This window comes from Candoia aspera, chromosome 6, assembly GCF_035149785.1.
Source record: "Candoia aspera isolate rCanAsp1 chromosome 6, rCanAsp1.hap2, whole genome shotgun sequence".
Taxonomy (NCBI): Eukaryota; Metazoa; Chordata; class Lepidosauria; order Squamata; family Boidae; genus Candoia; species Candoia aspera.
Window position 1 is genome coordinate 29,725,591 of NC_086158.1, and position 19,142 is coordinate 29,744,732.

Consider the following 19,142-nt stretch of genomic DNA (forward strand, 5'->3'; position numbering starts at 1 on the left):
TCAGAGTTTGCATTTTATTTGTTTTGCTTTTCTTTTCTAGCAAGCTCACAATAAACAAGATGATGAATTTTGCAACATTTGGCAATCATTGCAAAGCTCTGGAAAGTCTCAACCTACCCTACAAAATAAGGATGATATGGTTAGTATATGTCAAAAAGGGACAATCTCTTTTGTACCAAACTTATATGGCATGTTGATGATCATACCCAAAAAAGAGGATAGGGCCAAAATGTGAAAGAAAAGAAGGAGAAAGTTTTTTTTAAGTAGGTTATAAATATTTACCAAATTAAATAAATCAGTAACTAACAGCAGTGACTAGCCGTCAAGAGATTGAGAAGGGCATGCAAGTATACTCACATATATTCTATTGCCATCATTGCCCAGTGTAACTTCTTTTTAGATATTGTCCTCTCTAAACTACAGTGTTTCAGATAATTTTTTGTAAGACATCTTTGATTGATTGATTGATTATGTTCCATCAGGTTGTTGTTAACTCTTGGTGATCACATAGATTTTCTCTCAGACAGTCTGTCTCCAAACTGGTCCTTCAGGTCTTCCAATGACACATCTATCATTGCTGTAATTGAGTCCATCTACCTTACTGCTGGTCATCCTTTTTCTCTTTCCTTCCATCTTTCCCAGCATTATGGATTTTCCAAGGGAGCTGGGTCTTCACATAATGAGTCCAAAGTAGGATCATTTGAGCCTGGTCATTTGTGCCTTGAATGAGAACTCTAGGTTAATTTGTTCTATAATCTGTTTGTTTGTTTTCTTGACTACCCACAGTATTCTCAGGAGTCATCTCCAACACCAAAGTTCAAAAGCATCATACTCTTTCTATCCTGCTTCTTCAAAATTTTAATTTTGCCTTCTGTAGGCTGTCACAGGAAAAACCACTGTAATTCTGACCTTGTAGCTATAGACACCTTCCACTATCTGAGTATCTTCCAAGGCCTTCATTGCTACTCCACTGTCAGCCCCACTAAGTAGACCAGACCAGGAAATCAACTCCAAAGGAAGGTTAAAACTATTTTTATTGAGACTGGCCATAATCTATAATAACAGAACGTTGCAAATCTAATTGTGCTATACCTCTTTCCCCTTCTTATACTCCAGTGAATCAGGGAGGTGTCTGCTGAAATACTTCTGAATGTTCTTTTGTTGCTCCAGACTAATAACATGTTTCGATCCCTTTTGCCTAGGTAATGGTTCTTGCATATTTCTCTCAAGGTCATCTTCCTTACTCTGGAAGGAAAAGCTAGTCTGTGGTGTATGTCTTGACTGCTGGCTTCTTTACTGTTGATAGTCAATCCTAAAAGACAGAAGCTATCTACCACTTCAGTATTTTCATTGTCATTTCTAAAGCTGGTTGCTATACTTGTTGTCCTTAGTTTAGTCTTTTTCAATTTAATCTTAATCCCACTTTTTCATTTCTCCCATTGACATTTATTACTAAAGTTTACAGATTGTTTGCCTTTTCAGCTATCAGAGTAATCAGCATAGTGCAGCTTATTGATTTTTTTTCTCTAATTTTAAAACAACGTTTGTATTCCAATCCAGCTTCTCAATATATATTCAGCGTACAGATTGAATAAATAAGGGGAGAGTATATATACCTTTGTCTCACTCCTTTTCCAACCTGGAGGCAATCTTTTTCACCATGTTCCATCTGGATTGTGGCTTCCCGACCCATGTGTAGGTTTCACATAAGGACAACGAGGTGTTCTGGGATTTCCATTTTTCTAAGCACAGTCCATAGCTTGACATGATGGACAAAATAAAAGGCCTTTCTATAATCAATGAAGTACATACCAAGTTCTTTTTGGTATTCTTTGGCTTTCTCAATTGTGCAGCAACAATGTCTCATGTTCCTCAGCCTTTTCTAAGGCCAGCTTGAATATTTTGCTTTCCATGTAGAGCTCTAATCTTTGTTGGATAATCCTAAACGGTATTTTGCTAGCATGTAAAATTAAAGATACTGTATGATAGTTTGCATACTTTTAATGACATCTTAAAAAGGTACAGTTCAAAAACTGGACTTTTCTGAAGGTCTTACATTTCCTAAATATTTTTCAACTTTTTTCCTGATCTTTATTTCTTTCAAGTAGCTAGAAACTGCCTCTAATTTGCCAGAGTGGTTTGCACTGAATTCCACAAAACCTTAGGTGATGGGGGGGGGGCAGCTTATGCAGGCCACACCTTACCCTCTCCTGTTTTATACCTTAGAATAGATCTGTAGTCTAAGCAACTTCCTGTGCAAAATCTTACTCTTGCAAAATCTAATTTTCTAGGATGACGATTTTTTACCTCAGTATGTAAAGTTCAGTAGCAGTGGCCAGTCCTGCAAACCAGGTTTTAATGAGAATAGCTTTAAAGGCCAGCAAAAAACCCAGGACTCATTTAGGAAATGTAAGTACTGTAATGTGTAAGTTCTTTCATTATTACTACTATTACATTAATCTTTTATATAGGAATTCCATTTTGAAAAGAGTTGATTTCAGTGAGTATTACTGAATCCAGTGCCAAATGATGTTTAAGGGAAAGAGCAGGATGGCTGTGGATCTTAATTCTTGAAAATTCCTCCCATGAAATGTGCTTTTGACATTTTCCACTGCAGCTTTGCATCCTGATTCTAACTGTTTTGTCACAGTACAGTATCTGAATAGATCGAGCATGAAGGAAGCTAGGAAAAATCCCTCCATTTAGAGGAGATGGGTCGTGACAAATTTGATAAATAAAATAAATAAAATAAAAATATACTGGGTTGTGTGAAGAAAATTCATTGTATTACTTAACAATAAATCCTACTACAGTTAATGGGATTTCGTTCAGTAGACACATACAAAAATACTTTTTCATTGTATATTCATTGTATATTCATTCACTGATATGAATTTTTCAGTTTCAGCCAAAGAAGATTCTAAAGAGCTAAGAAATGAAGGTCAAACACAAAAAGTATCAAATAAACTGGTAATTGTAATCATTCCACTTGCATATGACTTCTCATAATTGTTCCTTTGTTATTTATTTCCCCAAGTTACTTTTGTTAGAGGTCTTTTATGGATGTCAGCTGAGAATTTTATTATTCAGCAGATTTGTGATAAGCAATACAGTGTTGCTTTTAAATGGCTTATAGCAGTCATTCCAGTATTTTCCTTTATGCAGATTACCACATAAGCTAGTACTTGTGGCTCCCAAAATGGGCATCTGGAAGACTCCCAAAATATTTTTTTAATAAAATGGTTGAAATATGAGAGGATGACACTTTCAGAAGGTTTTGATATTCTCACCCACACTCTTGCAAGAGAATGTCAAAATCTTTTGAAATTTTGCAGTTATTTCTAATAATTTAGAAATTATTTTGTTATTTACTCCAGGACCAATAGTAATCTCCAGATTACAGGTTAAGAACCACTTGCCTTCAGTTTTACTACTGGCTGTTGTAGAAATATGGACAGGGATCTCAGTCACTATTTAGTAAGACTGCAAAGCAAAGGAAGCTTCAGTATGGTGTTTCCTGAACAGCAGTATCCCTTACTTCATTTTGGGCTACATGGCCCTTCACTTGAGGGCAGAAAGTAAGCAAAATGCCCCTCTGAACCTGCTGCTAAAGGTGTTGAAATGTTACATCCTCTTGAAGGCTCAGTGTGGCTACTTTGAGACTTCCCCATGTCAGTTCAGTATGTATGTCCATGCATAAAAGATACTTCCATCAAGACTTCAAACAGTGGATTTGGAGGAGTGTTTTCTGAACCATTCAGAAACCACTCACCCTACTCACATTGCCTGAGCCCATGTATATGTTTGTGTATATCTACAGTAACTTGTAGATAAGCAATTAAAGAAGCTTTTAAAATTATTTCTATAGCTTATACTTGATTTTAAAATATTGGTAGTTGTTTTAGCAGAATAGTTACAATAATTTCACATACAAGAACCAATTTAATTTAAAAAAAAACTTTTATCAAATTGCAGAATTTTGCAGGTGTAAGTAAGAGTAATGTGAAGCTTCTGAAGAGAAATGAAGGGCCAAATACACAAATAGAACAAAAACCAGCAGTTCATGATCCCAGTATAACTGCAAAGGTAGGAAATGGCTATTTAAATAGAAACACATATTTGTCTATACACTGGAAAGAAAACAGTTGACTAACCTGTAATGCAAAGGTGGGGAATCTGCCACTCTCCAGTTTTTGTTGGACAGCAATTCCAGTCTACCTTCACAGTTGGCCATGCTGATTGGGGCTGATGGGAATTCAAGTTCATCAACATCTGGGAACTACAAATTCCCATTCCTGCCAAAGTAGTTAACTAAATACTGCATTTAATTTTGTTAGTGGCTGTGTTTCTCTGTAGAATTGCATTTATGCTGATAACAGCATCTATAGGAAAGCTCTAAACATGAAGTGACATTGGCCTCTGTCTCCCTTTCTTAAATAAAATCAGAAGATGAACTTGATTGCCCATGAGATTGCTGCCTTTCATCTCAGTGGCCCATTGGAATATTAATTTGACAGGATTGTTGGAATAATAAATGACACAAAGTTTAGAAATTGCTTACATGAGTATTATATACTTATGCTATATTTATTGATTTATATACAGGAGCTGCCCACTTAGCACAGGACTCAGGATGGTGTACATGATTAATAAACAATAATAACTCAAGAAAAACAACACAATGAAACAATAATTTAAAAAAACCATAACTCCAGAACAAAAACACATAAAGTACCAGGAAAACTCATTCAGCAAGTCATACCACTCCCAGACCCAGTGCCTGAGGGAAAAACCAAGTGTTACTGTCACTGCCTTTCGAAAAGCAGGCAGGGTGGAGACCAGCTGAATCTGAGGAGGATGCTGTTTCTTATACCACTTCTAACATTACTTTTGTTTGGTAAACTTCTTGCCACTTTCTTTCTGATGTTCTCATCAACTCCATGCAAACCTGACTTTATTGGCCTTTACCTTCCCCTCAACCCATTCACTCTTCATTTGCTTTGTTATTTGATTCTCATTCATTCTTCCTTTATGATCAAACATCTGATGTTTGGTTATAAACATCACCAAACTGCTTGATATCATTGTAGGGGTGGTTGTGGATCCACACAGACTGCTAGTACTAGATGATTTCAAGCTCACCTCTCTGGGATTGCAAGTAGCTTGGGAGTTCATGGCTACTATGACAACCTGTAATGACTGCCTATTCAAAATGACAATCAGACTCAGAGGAATCAGCATCATGTAACTGGATGTACCAATCAGCTGCCCAGTCTTTGAGTTTGGTGGCTGTCACATTAATCTTATATTCTTCAGTGGGGAAATATGCCCCAAACTCTTTCATATAGCTTTTCACATTGGTTAAGAAGAATGACAGCTTAGCCAGATCCCCATTAAATTTCACTGAGAACTCTCAAATTCCTCCCCTGGGCACACTGAGTCCTGAATTGACTTGTGGGCTGTCACCCCAAGTAACAGACTGTCTGCCCCTGCGAGGTGGGGACCCATTCCTAACAGGTGTCCAGTCCCGATCTGCTGCCTGCCTCACCAAGGGTATGGGAGAGGGCTGTTGGTAGGTCTCATCCCCTCATCTCCCCGAGTTCTCTAGGGACATGGAGAGGTTCTTCAGTAGCCTCTCTAATGATTCCATTTTAGCTTCCAGTACCCTTAATCTCTGAGGGGTGGGTGAGTCCCCACTCACCTGTCCGCCTCACGGTCTGCTTCTCAACATCGTGGTGGAGTCCTTCTCTGGTGTTAGCGGGACTTGGTAGTTCCAGGATGGCCCTGGCTGCAGATCATCGATGTCATCCAAAACAATAAGTTCACCAGTCGATTCCACTGGAGCTGTCCCCTCTCCTGATGCCTCACTAGATCCTGACTCACCCGAGTCAGATTCTGCACTGGAAGCCTTGCGTGGGATTTTTGTGGCACCGGACAGTTCTGTGGAGTTGTCTTGCTTTTCACTCCTGTTCATAGGTTAAGGAGCTGAGCTAGTGGGTTCCTCAGGACCGTCGGTACTCCGTGATAAATCAGCCATAATCTCTCTCAAGAATTGTTTCTTAGAAGGAGTTAACGGTTTGTATTCTCAGCTTTATGTAATGACTGCCTATTCAAAATGACAATCGGACTCTCACGGATATTCTAAGTATTTGTTGTTTATTTGTTTAGTCGCTTCCGACTCTTCGTGACTTCATGGACCAGCCCACGCCAGAGCTTCCTGTCGGTCATCAACACCCCCAGCTCCCCCAGGGACAAGTCCGTCACCTCTAGAATATCATCCATCCACCTTGCCCTTGGTCGGCCCCTCTTCCTTTTGCCTTCCACTCTCCCTAGCATCAGCATCTTCTCCAGGGTGTCCTGTCTTCTCATTATGTGGCCAAAGTATTTCAGTTTTGCCTTTAATATCATTCCCTCAAGTGAGCAGTCTGGCTTTATTTCCTGGAGGATGGACTGGTTTGATCTTCTTGCAGTCCAAGGCACTCTCAGAATTTTCCTCCAACACCACAGTTCAAAAGCATTGATCTTCCTTTGCTCAGTCTTCCTTATGGTCCAGCTCTCGCAGCCATATGTTACTACGGGGAACACCATTGCTTTAACTATGCGGACCTTTGTTGTCAGTGCAATGTCTCTGCTCTTAACTATTTTATCGAGATTGGTCATTGCTCTTCTTCCAAGGATTAAACGTCTTCTGATTTCCTGACTGCAGTCAGCATCTGCAGTAATCTTTGCACCTAGGAATACAAAGTCTTTCACTGCTTCTACATTTTCTCCCTCTATTTGCCAGTTATCAATCAAGCTGGTTGCCATAATCTTGGTTTTTTTGAGGTTTAGCTGCAAGCCAGCTTTTGCACTTCCTTCTTTCACCTTCATCATAAGGCTCCTCAGTTCCTCTTCACTTTCAGCCATCAAAGTGGTATCATCTGCATATCTGAGATTGTTAATGTTTCTTCCAGAGATTTTAACTCCAGCCTTGGATTCCTCAAGCCCAGCATGTCGCATGATGTGTTCTGCATACAAGTTGAATAGGTAGGGTGAGAGTATACAGCCCTGCTGTACTCCTTTCCCAATCTTAAACCAGTCCGTTGTTCCGTGGTCTGTTCTTACTGTTGCTACTTGGTCGTTATACAGATTCTTCAGGAGGCAGACAAGATGACTTGGTATCCCCATACCACCAAGAACTTGCCACAATTTGTTATGGTCCACACAGTCAAAGGCTTTATAATAGTCAATAAAACAGAAATAGATGTTTTTCTGAAACTCCCTGGCTTTTTCCATTATCCAGCGGATATTGGCAATTTGGTCTCTAGTTCCTCTGCCTTTTCTAAACCCAGCTTGTACATCTGGCAATTCTCGCTCCATGAACTGCTGAAGTCTACCTTGCAGGATCTTGAGCATTACCTTACTGGCATGTGAGATGAGTGCCACTGTTCGATAGTTTGAACATTCTTTAGTGTTTCCCTTTTTTGGTATGGGGATATAAGTTGACTTTTTCCAATCTGATGGCCAATCTTGTGTTTTCCAAATTTGCTGGCATATAGCATGCATTACCTTGACAGCATCATCTTGCAAGATTTTGAACAGTTCAGCTGGGATGCCGTCATCTCCTGCTGCCTTGTTATTAGCAATGCTTCTTAAGGCCCACTCAACCTCACTCTACAGGATGTCTGGCTCTAGCTCACTGACCACACCATCAAAGCTATCCCCGATATTGTTATCCTTCCTATACAGGTCTTCTGTATATTCTTATAAAATTATATTCATATAAACTCTATAATGTACCTTTTAATTTCATGTGGTAGAGAAATCTCATAAATAAATAAATGGTAGTGAGTAATATGTGATTTAATGCAAGGAATGTGTTAGTCAAAAGAAGCAAAAATGGCTAGCTGTAAAAATGCACTTTAGCCCACATAATAACAACAACAACAACAGTAATAGTAATAATAATTCAACTTGTAACTTGTATGCCACCTGACTCTCAACTACACTTTGTTATATAGAAGTGAGAGTTGTGTATGTCAGGAGAAACATAAACATAAGCTGTGTGCATTGAGAAGTAAGCATGACAATTATTCTCACGCTTGCATTATTTACATCATGTACTGCTCTTACAGCAATTCAGCAACCAACTGAATAAGTAGGCATACCATACATTATATAATTCAAACCTATTCCCTTTTTCTAATCTTTCTCTAAATCAACAAATAGATAAGAAACGTTCTTCCTTGCATTCACATGTTTTTCAGCTGTCATCCAGTTTTGCAGTTTTATCATTTTTCAACATTTTCATAGTCATCGTGACTTCTTCTAATCAATTTTTTTGGGTGGGGGGAATAAGAACATTTATAACATTTGTCTCAATTCTACTCTTTGAAATATTGCTATCATTCCAATTCAGATTTGTCAAATATTTTTTCCAGCATTCCTTCACTTCAATTTCATCCCAAACCTTTACATCACTTTATTTTTAATTCCACCTGCTCTACTAGAGGTTCCATGTTGAGCCCTCTTCATCTACTTCTAAAACAGTTTATTTTTATTTTCATAAAAACTATTATGCACTTTCACTGCCTCTTAATTAACTGGTCTTTATTCTCCTTGACTACTTTCTTTGCAACTTTTGTTCTCTTTACACATTATGCAGTATATTTTTCTTCTTTTTGATAGCAATCATTCTCTTAAATGCACTTTTTTCTCATCCATGGCTTCATTCACATCATATTCCACCACACCTTTTTCATGCTTCCCTTTAAGGAAGCTCCACACATTTCTGTGGTATTCCATTTCAAGCAGTTTCCACATTCTCTTCATTACACCCACTTTCCATATATTCGGTTGAGAGATTAATCTGTCTTTTGGCACTTTTTCATATAGTACATTATTTTTCTTTTCTGTGGTTTTCTACTTTCACTCTTGGTTTTTGTTCCACCAATCACTAATTTAATTTATTCTTGAATCTCTGAATGATCTAATCATGTTTTCTGTACTCTTGCCCTTGTTTCCACCCATCTTTTCCTATCATCTTACAGAATATTTTCCCTCAATCAGATTTGCTCAGAATAAATCTATACATTACTTCCCAAAGTTCATATATTCTTTTATTATTTCTATTCCCTGGAGTGTAACATACAGTTGTCATCAGCACATGAATTCCTATTTACATACACATCCATAGGTGACATCAGTTGATAATTCTTCATGTACATTTTAGCCCTATCACTTATAATTAAACCTATACTTTGGTGTGTGTATTTACCAATTTCCTTAGATCATATAGATTTATTACTCTTTCACCCTTACGTTTTATAGATTTATGTCTCTCTTCTTTCACTTTATTAATTCATTGTTTTTTGCCATTTACTTCTCTTACATTCCAAGGCATAATCTTCTGCATGCCATGGTCATCAGTGGATGAGCCCATAGATCTGCATCATCCATCAAGGCTTTGGTCAGTCAAGGCTTTCACATAATGCCTTTTTGTAGTACACAAAAAAATAGCCTACGTTAGGGTTTTTCAAACTGAAAAGACTAAGAGAAAAAAAGAAAAATTCACTTGAACACAGCTGGGAGGATCTATAGCACTTTTTCTAAGGTGTAGCAGAAAAGACAGGGCTTGTTTTCCTTTGAAAAAAATGTCACAACTGCGTTTTAGTGGATAACCAACAGGTTCCATTAAAAGTTTGAAAACCCTTAACTAGGTTACCAGCCCTAGTTGTACCTGTGCTACATGAAGCTTTCCCTGCTTATAGTAAGGATAGTGTCAACCAGTTTTGACTCATTTGGACTTGTATGCCACAAGCAAAACTAAAGCGCAGTTTTATCCCAAGCACACTCACACTATGTTATGCAGGCTAGGATCTTTAATTTAGAAACTACCTGCTACCCAACATACTGTTGCCTGTATCCACTGAAGATGCTTTATATGTATAAGATTGTTCTACATTTGACACTTAGTTTATGGCTTACAAATTAAGCAAGGTCATTGGGGTTACATGTTTGAAACAGTTAACAAGAGCAGCGTATTAGCAGTTTTGTTAAATTGTGGGTCTCTAATTTGGTTTACTTAAAACACACATAACCTTGATTAGAATGCATATTTGTTATACATCCTTTCAAGTACAACCTCCTTCTTCATTGTACTATTGAAGGAGACAGATGACAAACATTGTAGTGAATAGAACAAACAAAGAGTGTGCTCAGAATTGAACATGTGTTTTGTTTTTAATTTGAGAAAAAACAACCCAATCCTTCTTTTGGAATATTTCAAACTGGCTGAGTTTTGTTAGAGTCTATAATAAGCCCTTTGTTCTCTTCTTTTTCACCACAAGCCCACAACAGCAGAGTGGGTACATGAGTTATTATGAGTTATATGAGTAAGCCAACTTGTGGAAAAAATGGTAAAATATTATTTTTAAAACACATTCAAACTGTTTCGGACATCCTTAGTAAGAACCTTCTATGTAATATTTAAATCTTACTAATTTTACAGAAGAGACCTTTCACATATTGTACACTTCTAACTGTATCTTTATGTACTTCTTAGAATGGATCTGAACTTGAAGATATTTTGGCATCTTTAAAAATTTTCAGAGAAAAGAAACAATCACCTGATTCCAAGGAGTCAACAAATGAAGAGCATTTATCTCCGCAGTCTTTTGCTATGGTTTGTATGTTGGATTGTGTTAACTGTCAAATGGGATTTCCTTTTGAATTCTGTTTTTAAATTAAGATGCAGAATATATGATAAAATTCCAAGTTATTCTGTATCTATGTACACACACACACATACACACACACATATTTAGATATTGCTATTTAACTTCAATTTTTTTTAAAGAAAGGAACACAGATGCTCAAGGAAATTTTGAAGATAGATGCTTCTGCCACTCCAGAAGGAAAGACTAATAAAATTTCACCTTCCACTTGTAAACAGGATTCTTTTGAACCTGCTTCACAATGTAGAAACCCAAAAAAGATGGGTATGTATCGTTTTAGTAAATTTAGACATATGTCTAAAATAAATAAATAATATAAACTACTTATAAGCACTTGAAAGTAGACTTTTCTTTCTTACCTACAACAAACTCTCTAGCATCCTGAAAATGCTACTGGGAGTGGGGAGGAGGAGGGGATTTGTTCTTACTGGGTTAGTCTGTGAGGAAAGAGACTTTCAAACGAAAGTGGAACCATTTCTATGTGCAGATTTCTTGATACTGCAGGATCTGCAATTCTCTTGCTACAGAAGCTGCTCTATTCAAAGACATTTCCCAGCTAGCTATGTACCTTTTGAAGGGGCCACCTAAAATAGAGGGAGGATGAAAGTCTGTTTGCAGCAGACCAGTTGTGAATATCTTACATTGAAGCAAGTAAAGCTAAATATTTTGACTTATTCAAAACATTGGTGTTATATTAATTTTTACATTCTATTTCATTGATAGTGGCTTTCATGAGTAAATCTAATACAGGAGGGTCACAGAACATTCAAGCCATGGAAATAGGAAGCCATCCTCCCCTTGGAACAACAAATTCAGTGTCTACTGCAGTGTCTGAACTTTCTCGTATCTGTTCCCTTGTTGGAATGTTGCAACCAGATTTCTCATTCCTTAGAACCCCACAGGTAAGCTTGGAGTTAAACAAATTGGTTGAATAAGTATATTGTTACTTATTAAAACCAAAGGAAATACTGTTCTTTAAAACCTTCTCTACTTGTATAAATCAAGGATATGAGAGTTGCATAAGTGATACGCTATATCATTTAGGATTGTGTAGGCATCTCCTAAACTTCATATACATTCAACAGAAAGTTTCTTCTGCCACCAAAATTGTGTTCACTGGTGCTTTTTCACAGATAGTGTGGATTTCCCATATTCCTTCATTTACTCCCTTCCATTAGGGAAGAGGGAAATCTACATATTAATGAACAAATATCAGTAGATACGGTGGTTAACAGTTCTTGAGGCACAAACAGGAGCCTAAATAATTTGCTAAAAATCTCTCTAAGGCAAATTTAGATTGTATAGGAGGGAATGCAGATGAAGGGAAGCTTTGCTGCATTCTAGTGGTATATCGCATCCTGTTTCTGGCTAGAGAGTTCAGGAACCTGTCACAGGACTAAATAAGCTCTCTACTATTTTTGTATTTATTCACATTATTTGTTTCTATTCCATAGACAATGACTGTTTGTCAAGTAAAGTTGTCAAATGGCTTATTAGTACATGGACCTCAGTGTCATTCTCAAAATGAGGCCAAGGAGAAAGCAGCATTTTTTGCTTTACAACAGTTGGTGAGACCATATTCTAAATATTTCAGAACTATTGCATTGGTTTTATTTAACTTATTATCCTTCTTATGCTGAAAACTTTAAGCATTTTTTTTCATACAGAGCTCTATTGGGATGAATTTTCCCCTGCCACCGCAGCAACCACTGCCACCCCCACCAATATTTCCAAATTATCAGTCCCTGGGAAATCTTGTGGCACCTGGATCTATTCCTCCAGTTTTCACTCAACAGCAGACTGGTAAATTTGTTAAATTTTATCTTTTATTTATCAGGGATGGGAAATGTTTTTCATACAAAAGAGTTAAATGTATCTATTTTTTGTATTGCTATTTAGTGACCAACTACTAGTCCTTACCAGTGAAAGTACTATACCCCAATTTCATTCTCTAAACCAGCATTTCTCAACCTTGGCAGCTTGTAGATGTGTGGACTTCAACTCTCAGAATTCCTTCGCCAGCTATGCTGGGAGGGGAATTCTGGGATTTGAAGTCCACACAACTTCAAGCTGCTAAGACTGAGAAACACTGCTCTAAACACTTACTGTCCGAAGGACTCAGGCATTACTTAGTTTTAGTTCAAAAGTCCTTTGCAAGTGCTTCTTTGCAAGCACTCTGGCAAGAATTATCTATACCTTTCATTTAAGACTGAGACACAAGAAAGAGAGAAAAGGGGTAGTAGCACCCCTCATGCCCTTAACAGATTATACCTGACTGAATGTAGCCCTTGATAGAAAAAACATTTTCTGCACTTCTTTTAATATGAACAAGTGAAATAATAATATGAACAAGTGAAATAATATTCCTGAAATAGTTGTATTTTTGTGATTGAAAAAAAGTTCATTGTAGCAACAAAAGTTACATAATAAAAAATAACCAATTCACTAAGGTTGAAAAAAAATATACCCATTATGTTCTTTGAAGTGTGCATTTTGCTCTCTAATTAATTTTAGAGAATAAAATAAGAGACTGTAGGGGTTCTGATGCAGTAACATCAGCCCTTGCAACTACAGAATTTTATTTAGTGGGAATTACTGAAAACAGACTGTTTTTATTTAATATTTTTTTTATTCAATATTTTTATTTAATATTTAATTCTTTTCACAGCTAATATGTTTCCTTCATCATTTCCTGCCTTTGGCTCAGTGCGATGGGGAGCGCCAGTGCCAGTTCTCAGCAAGTCTTTTTATACAGGTTCATATCCTGGAAATGCATCCTTTGTAGGCACTATACCAGTTGGCACACATAACCAATTTATACCTTTGCAGGTAAGCTTGACAGCAGCCAGAATGTATATATAAATACATTCTCTCATTTTAGAAGAGTAATTTGGGTTATTGATTTTTTTTTTTTAGGTAACTAAAAAAACAGCTGCAAGCAAGATGAATTTTGAGTCTAAGGAGTTCCAAGCGTCTCTTCAGGATGTACAGTTAAAGAATGATCAGTCAATATCTGACACCACAAAACTGAATTCACAGGATGCTCCTTCAGATCCTTCAAGACCCCCTCAAACTGTTCAGTCTGTAGTATCTTTTCAAGAAAAAATGGTGTCTCCAAATTCAAGGGCCTCTCATAAAAAGTCAACACCAAATATTTCTACCAAACGAAAACCCAGAAAATTGGCTGTCAATTTTGGTGCATCAAAATCTTCAGAATAAGTATGGTATACAGAAGACTTATCTATCTATTGTATTATACAAATAAATACAATTTTAAATTTTAATTATAAGTCAAACTATGTTTTTAATTAATATTTTCTGCCAGTTGCATTATTTTTAACACTAATACTCACTAAAGAACTTGAATTAGTTGATCCAGGATTTTGATTAGTTGATCAAAATCCAGGAAAAATTGAATTAAAGTAGCTACACTAGCCATCTTGCCTAGATCTCAAAAGATGGCTTTTAAACATCCCAAGACAGCAGCAATAATAATTGATATCTCAGTCCTAATTTAGAATTGCTTTGTTTAAACTGGAGATGAGTCTGAAAGCATGATTCTTGATGTTTTGTCTCCTTTTTAAAGATTATGTAACTTCTCAAAACTATGTGTAACCATATTTTATTTCTATATTTCAGATTCTTTTAATCTGATAGAGTGTGAATAGATTTTTAACTATTGTGGCACTGCCAACTTTACATGAAGTTCATATCTAGGAATTATACCAAAGCAACTTAAGAACTTGAACATGTCCTAAAATTATTCTAATCAACTGTCTTTAACTAAATGGCACCATGTACCAGCAAATAAGATACACAAGTTATTGATCTGGTTTTGTCCTGAACACAAAGATTATTCTGTACATTGCACAGTATTCCTATACACTTGGATTTGGTGTACAGCATGAGCCCTGAATCTATTCTTGTTTATGAAAATGAACTTTCTTTACAACTTGGCAAAGTTACTTTTTTCATAGGTTTCATAGGTGTATAGATTTTCTTAAGAAAATAATTGACAAGCCAGTCTTAACTCATACTTGTACACACACACAAATCTCTTTGGTTTTGTTCTGTTGTTTGTTTTCAGTGTATTTGGGGAGAAGTGAAACATTAACCAGTGGGATACTGTTTTATTACTAACCTTTGAAATATTCACGATCATTTTTTTACTGGAAGCAGCAGTTGTATTATGTGAATGGGCATGATCACTTTCAAGTAACACATTTCCCATGCTAGAGTAAATTCAGTATAGGAAAATACCTGAATAATGCCACCAATATTTTATCTCCACATATTTGCATCCAAGTTGAAACCATGTTGATCCAAGACAAAAATGCAAACGTACAAAACTGCTTTTTTTAACATGGAGATTTTCATGCAAAACTAGTATATTCCTGTTGCATCACAGCATGGGAAGTTGTCACACTCACATTCAGTTTAAATCAACAGTACTTTCCACTGAATTCTGTTTAACAGAATAGTTACTTAATGCTCGTATTTGGTTTTAAATCCACATTAGTCAAGGGATCAGCCTCTCTATTATTTTGCTGAGTGTAAATTATTTTTCCTCAGATTACGCTGTCTGTTATTTTGTTTTTTGGTAGTAAGTATGGCCTGATTAAAGCCAGTTTGGTGTAGTGGTTAAGGCACCAGGCTAGAAACCAGGAGACTGTGAGTTCTAGCCCTGCCTTAGGCACAAAGCCAGCTGGGTGACCTTGGGCCAGTCACTTTCTCTCAGCCCTAGGAAGGAAGCAGTGGCAAACCACTTCTGAAAAACCTTGCCAAGAAAACTGCAGGGATTTGTCCACGCAGTCTCCAAGAATCAGGCACGATTGAACATATTTAAAAAATGGTCTGATTACAGACCTCCATTTAAGACAACCAGTTTGATTTGCCAGTGTGACTGAAGTCTGAACTGTGTTTTGGTTACATGCTTAGGAATATAAGCATCCTTAATCTAGGCCCTGGAATGTTCTTTTGTATATCAAAATCAGTAAAACAACTACTGTGTATTATGCACTAAAAGAAGCATTGATAAAAGTTGACTAACTTAGAACCAGCAAAAGTATGTAATTTTTTCCTGTTACATTTATATTTCTGTGTTTTAATACAAATTGCCATTTGCTTTCAGTGATTTCATTCATATCTATACATCACATCTGTTCCATGTTTTAATTTGTTAATTAGCCAGATCAGTATTAGTTTCCACGTAAGGTGCCCTGTTTTTTGATGTAGTAAGACATAAATAATGGGCTTAAGGCCTCTCAGAGTGTATTTTATAAATGCTGGATTTTTTCACAAATCTTGTACAAAGTATTTTATTAAAGTCTCAAAGGGAAAATGTGGAGATTTTATAATTTCTTTTCTAGAGTTTTTTCTGCCAAGTGAGATGTGACAAATTGGCATGAATATCAAGTGTATTTTTGTGCATAGTGTGTGTATCTCAGAATTCTATCATGTCATACAAAATATTGTACAAAGGTATTTTAAAATACAAATTTACAATGTACAATGAAGGAATAACACATATAGATGAAATATCATGGAGAAATTTAATACAATAATTTTATAAAAGACTTGGCTTTGTCTGCTTGTATTAAAAACATAATTATTTAGTGTTTTGGCTAGACTTTGTGGTAGCCAAATGATATGTATTTAACGGGGTTTTTTTTTAGATTTGTTGACAACAGGATCATCAAAATTGAACTATAAAAATTAATATAGGCAATTATAATCCAGTTCTGAGTTCAAGGTAAAATATGAAATAAAGAGGAATAAAAGCTGTCTATAATTTAAATGAAATTCCTAGTCAAAATACAATTAATATTAGATCCTAATTTCAAACAAATTAAGCTTAACACAAACTTAAATACATTAATATAGATTCAGCAGTCCCAAAACAGCCAAATCTGATGAATTGTATTCACATTTATCTTTCTGCTTTTTGAGTAATTTGCCACCCAAATTTGGATATACCAGTTGCTCCAAATTTGTATTACAACTGCACTTCCAGTTGTCCAATGCATCAGCTTGCTTTTGATGGAACAAAGAAGATATAAAAGATTCTTAATATTAAATGATTTTGCATAGAAACGACTATTCATTTGACTAATTTTGAAAATGTTTTGTTCCAGTCTGTGCCTATATAAAACCAAACCATGAATGTCCAAAGGCTGCTTTTTTTTTTGTTAAATTGGTTGCTCCTTAAAACATTAAAATGTTTTGTAGTAGATGTAGGTATTTGTAGATACTCAGCTACTACCAATCTGTTGAAATTATCTTCTACAAATAGAACATACAATGCATAATAAGGCATCGGCAATTTACAAATAGAATTAAAAAGCAATTAGGTGCTTGCTCCTTCCTGCTAAGTGTGGTTATGAGTCCAATCATTCAGCCAGCTAACCAACCTTTAACAAATAACTCAAAGCTCCAGCAGCAACTGTTTAAAATACAGGGAAGATTCCATTAATGTTTAAAACCCAGTAAGTATTAACCTAGTCAAACCTTCCTGCTGATTCATGCAGCACACAGTCATGCCTACAGGCTAAAATACTGACTTTTTGGGGAATAGAGTCCATGCTCACTTTCTCCAAGAAGTGGCTGGTACTTCATAAGCTCTTGTTCAGGAAGGTATTGGCAAAGCTTCATTACATCACCAGTCCCTTCAGCAGTCAGCATAGAAGGGAAAAGGAAGAGGGTGGGGAACTGGCAGAGCCCAATCCCCATTTCAGACAAAAACTCTGCCTATCCTTGCTATTCCAGAAAGTCCCTCTCTCAACTCTCACAATATTCATCTCACCAGTATCTGCCCACTATGGTTAAGAAGGACAGATACTGTTTTATTGATCATTTTGCTGTAAACCACCCAGAGTCCCTCTGGTGGGAGGACATGGGCGGTGACAAAGTCGATAAATAAACGATAAGCTTCTCTGTGAGAAAGAAGCCTGCATAGAGCCATGTCTACCTGCTGGCTGGTCACTATTCAGGCTTCCGTGCAGAAACACAAATACTCAGCTTTCCTAACAAAGGACAGTAGAGATTGTTTGGTTCTGTTAAGAAAGCTGCTTATTGGAGATTATTGAGTTGGCGGCACAAGTGGTTTTTAAATCATCCAAGGGGACTCTGGGAACAAGAAAGGAGGACTGGAGGTAATAGCAATTAAGATGGGTGTATGCAGCTCTGGCTTTTGAAAATATGATTTTAATGAACAATGCAGACCAGTAAACTTGAATTGGATTGGACAATATATATTCATTGCAAATGCTTCTAGGCTGCTTCAATAGGACAGTGGCTTACAGGAAAATATACAATACATACAGCACATTTATTTGTTTGTTTGGTGTATGGCATACAATGCCAGGGAGTCTACAATGTTTTTACAGATGTTCTGGCGCCGATAGCTGCTAGTTCTTTGTTGCACTGGTGCACCACAAGAGGGTGAGCTAGCTTTGCACCAGCTGGCCAGCAGCGTTCCTAGGGAAGTTGGCTCATCCAGGGCTTGTTCTCCACCAATCCTCCACCAATTGCGTCCAGGCAGATCCAGCACTGGTTCCTGCTCCTGCGCAGAGCACCACCAGCATTTCCCTCCACCAAAATGGGGGTACATATTTATCTACTTGCAGATGGTAATGCTTTTGAACTGCTAGGTGGGTAGGAGCTAGGGATGAAATGACAGCAGCTCACTTTCTTCATGCGGAGCTAGGCTCAAACCGTTGGCGTGTGGACCATTTCTGGCCAGCAAATTCCAGCATCATTAAGCCACTGTGCCACCATGTCCCCTCTGCACCACCATCTGCTATAGCACATTAAAATAATTCAAATTTATCAAATATATTTAATAATACTATCAATATAAATTCAACCTAATCACAATATTAACCATAACGCTTATACCTCTGAAGCTTTTTTGGTTTGAGGTCCTGATGTAGAGAATAATGTTGAAGACCCAAAGAGCAGAACATGTCATAGGGCATAATCTACCCTGCACAGATGATCCCAAGGGATCAAAAAGGATGAAACTTCAAAGTCTTACCACTCAGAAAAAAACCTGCTGCCAGCCTGAGAGAGAGAGAAAACATGCTGCCAATCTCTGTAAGCCCTTCATTAACTCTAAAATTAAGAAATAGGTAGCATTAGAAGAGTTGTAAACACCTACGTTAAACATGCATTACCTGCAAATGTGCATGCTTGGAATTATTTTAGACTTCCTTGAGTACAGAAGGAATGTGCCTTGCATTTTAATCAACTAAGGCTTGGGTGGAGGAAGTAATTTGCAATGTAATGTAATCCAATAAATTTGGTTAAGTGAGGCCAAGACTCCAGATGCTTCTTTAATGTGTTTCTTAATAAAGGGATGCCTTTGCGGTCATTCATCAAATCCTATGCTGTCACAATCCCAATGTCCCCTCTCACCCTGTTTGTCAG

At 36.9% G+C, this 19,142-nt stretch overlaps 1 protein-coding gene across 2 annotated transcripts in view; it reads left to right on the forward strand.

The window, feature by feature from the left end:
- XRN1 (5'-3' exoribonuclease 1) overlaps window positions 1–16,291 on the forward strand; it is a 64,091-nt gene extending 47,800 nt beyond the window's left edge. The window contains exons 33-43 of one of the 2 annotated variants that reach the window (XM_063306645.1): window positions 41–139; window positions 2,292–2,409; window positions 2,903–2,970; window positions 3,976–4,086; window positions 10,544–10,663; window positions 10,838–10,979; window positions 11,439–11,617; window positions 12,170–12,283; window positions 12,383–12,518; window positions 13,384–13,544; window positions 13,632–16,291. In XM_063306645.1, coding sequence (XP_063162715.1) covers window positions 41–139; window positions 2,292–2,409; window positions 2,903–2,970; window positions 3,976–4,086; window positions 10,544–10,663; window positions 10,838–10,979; window positions 11,439–11,617; window positions 12,170–12,283; window positions 12,383–12,518; window positions 13,384–13,544; window positions 13,632–13,934 — 1,551 coding nt within the window. In that variant the 3' untranslated portion in view covers window positions 13,935–16,291. The remainder of the gene's footprint in view (window positions 1–40; window positions 140–2,291; window positions 2,410–2,902; window positions 2,971–3,975; window positions 4,087–10,543; window positions 10,664–10,837; window positions 10,980–11,438; window positions 11,618–12,169; window positions 12,284–12,382; window positions 12,519–13,383; window positions 13,545–13,631) is intronic. The other variant, XM_063306646.1, reaches the window with a different exon arrangement.
- The last annotated feature ends 2,851 nt before the right edge of the window (window positions 16,292–19,142 follow it).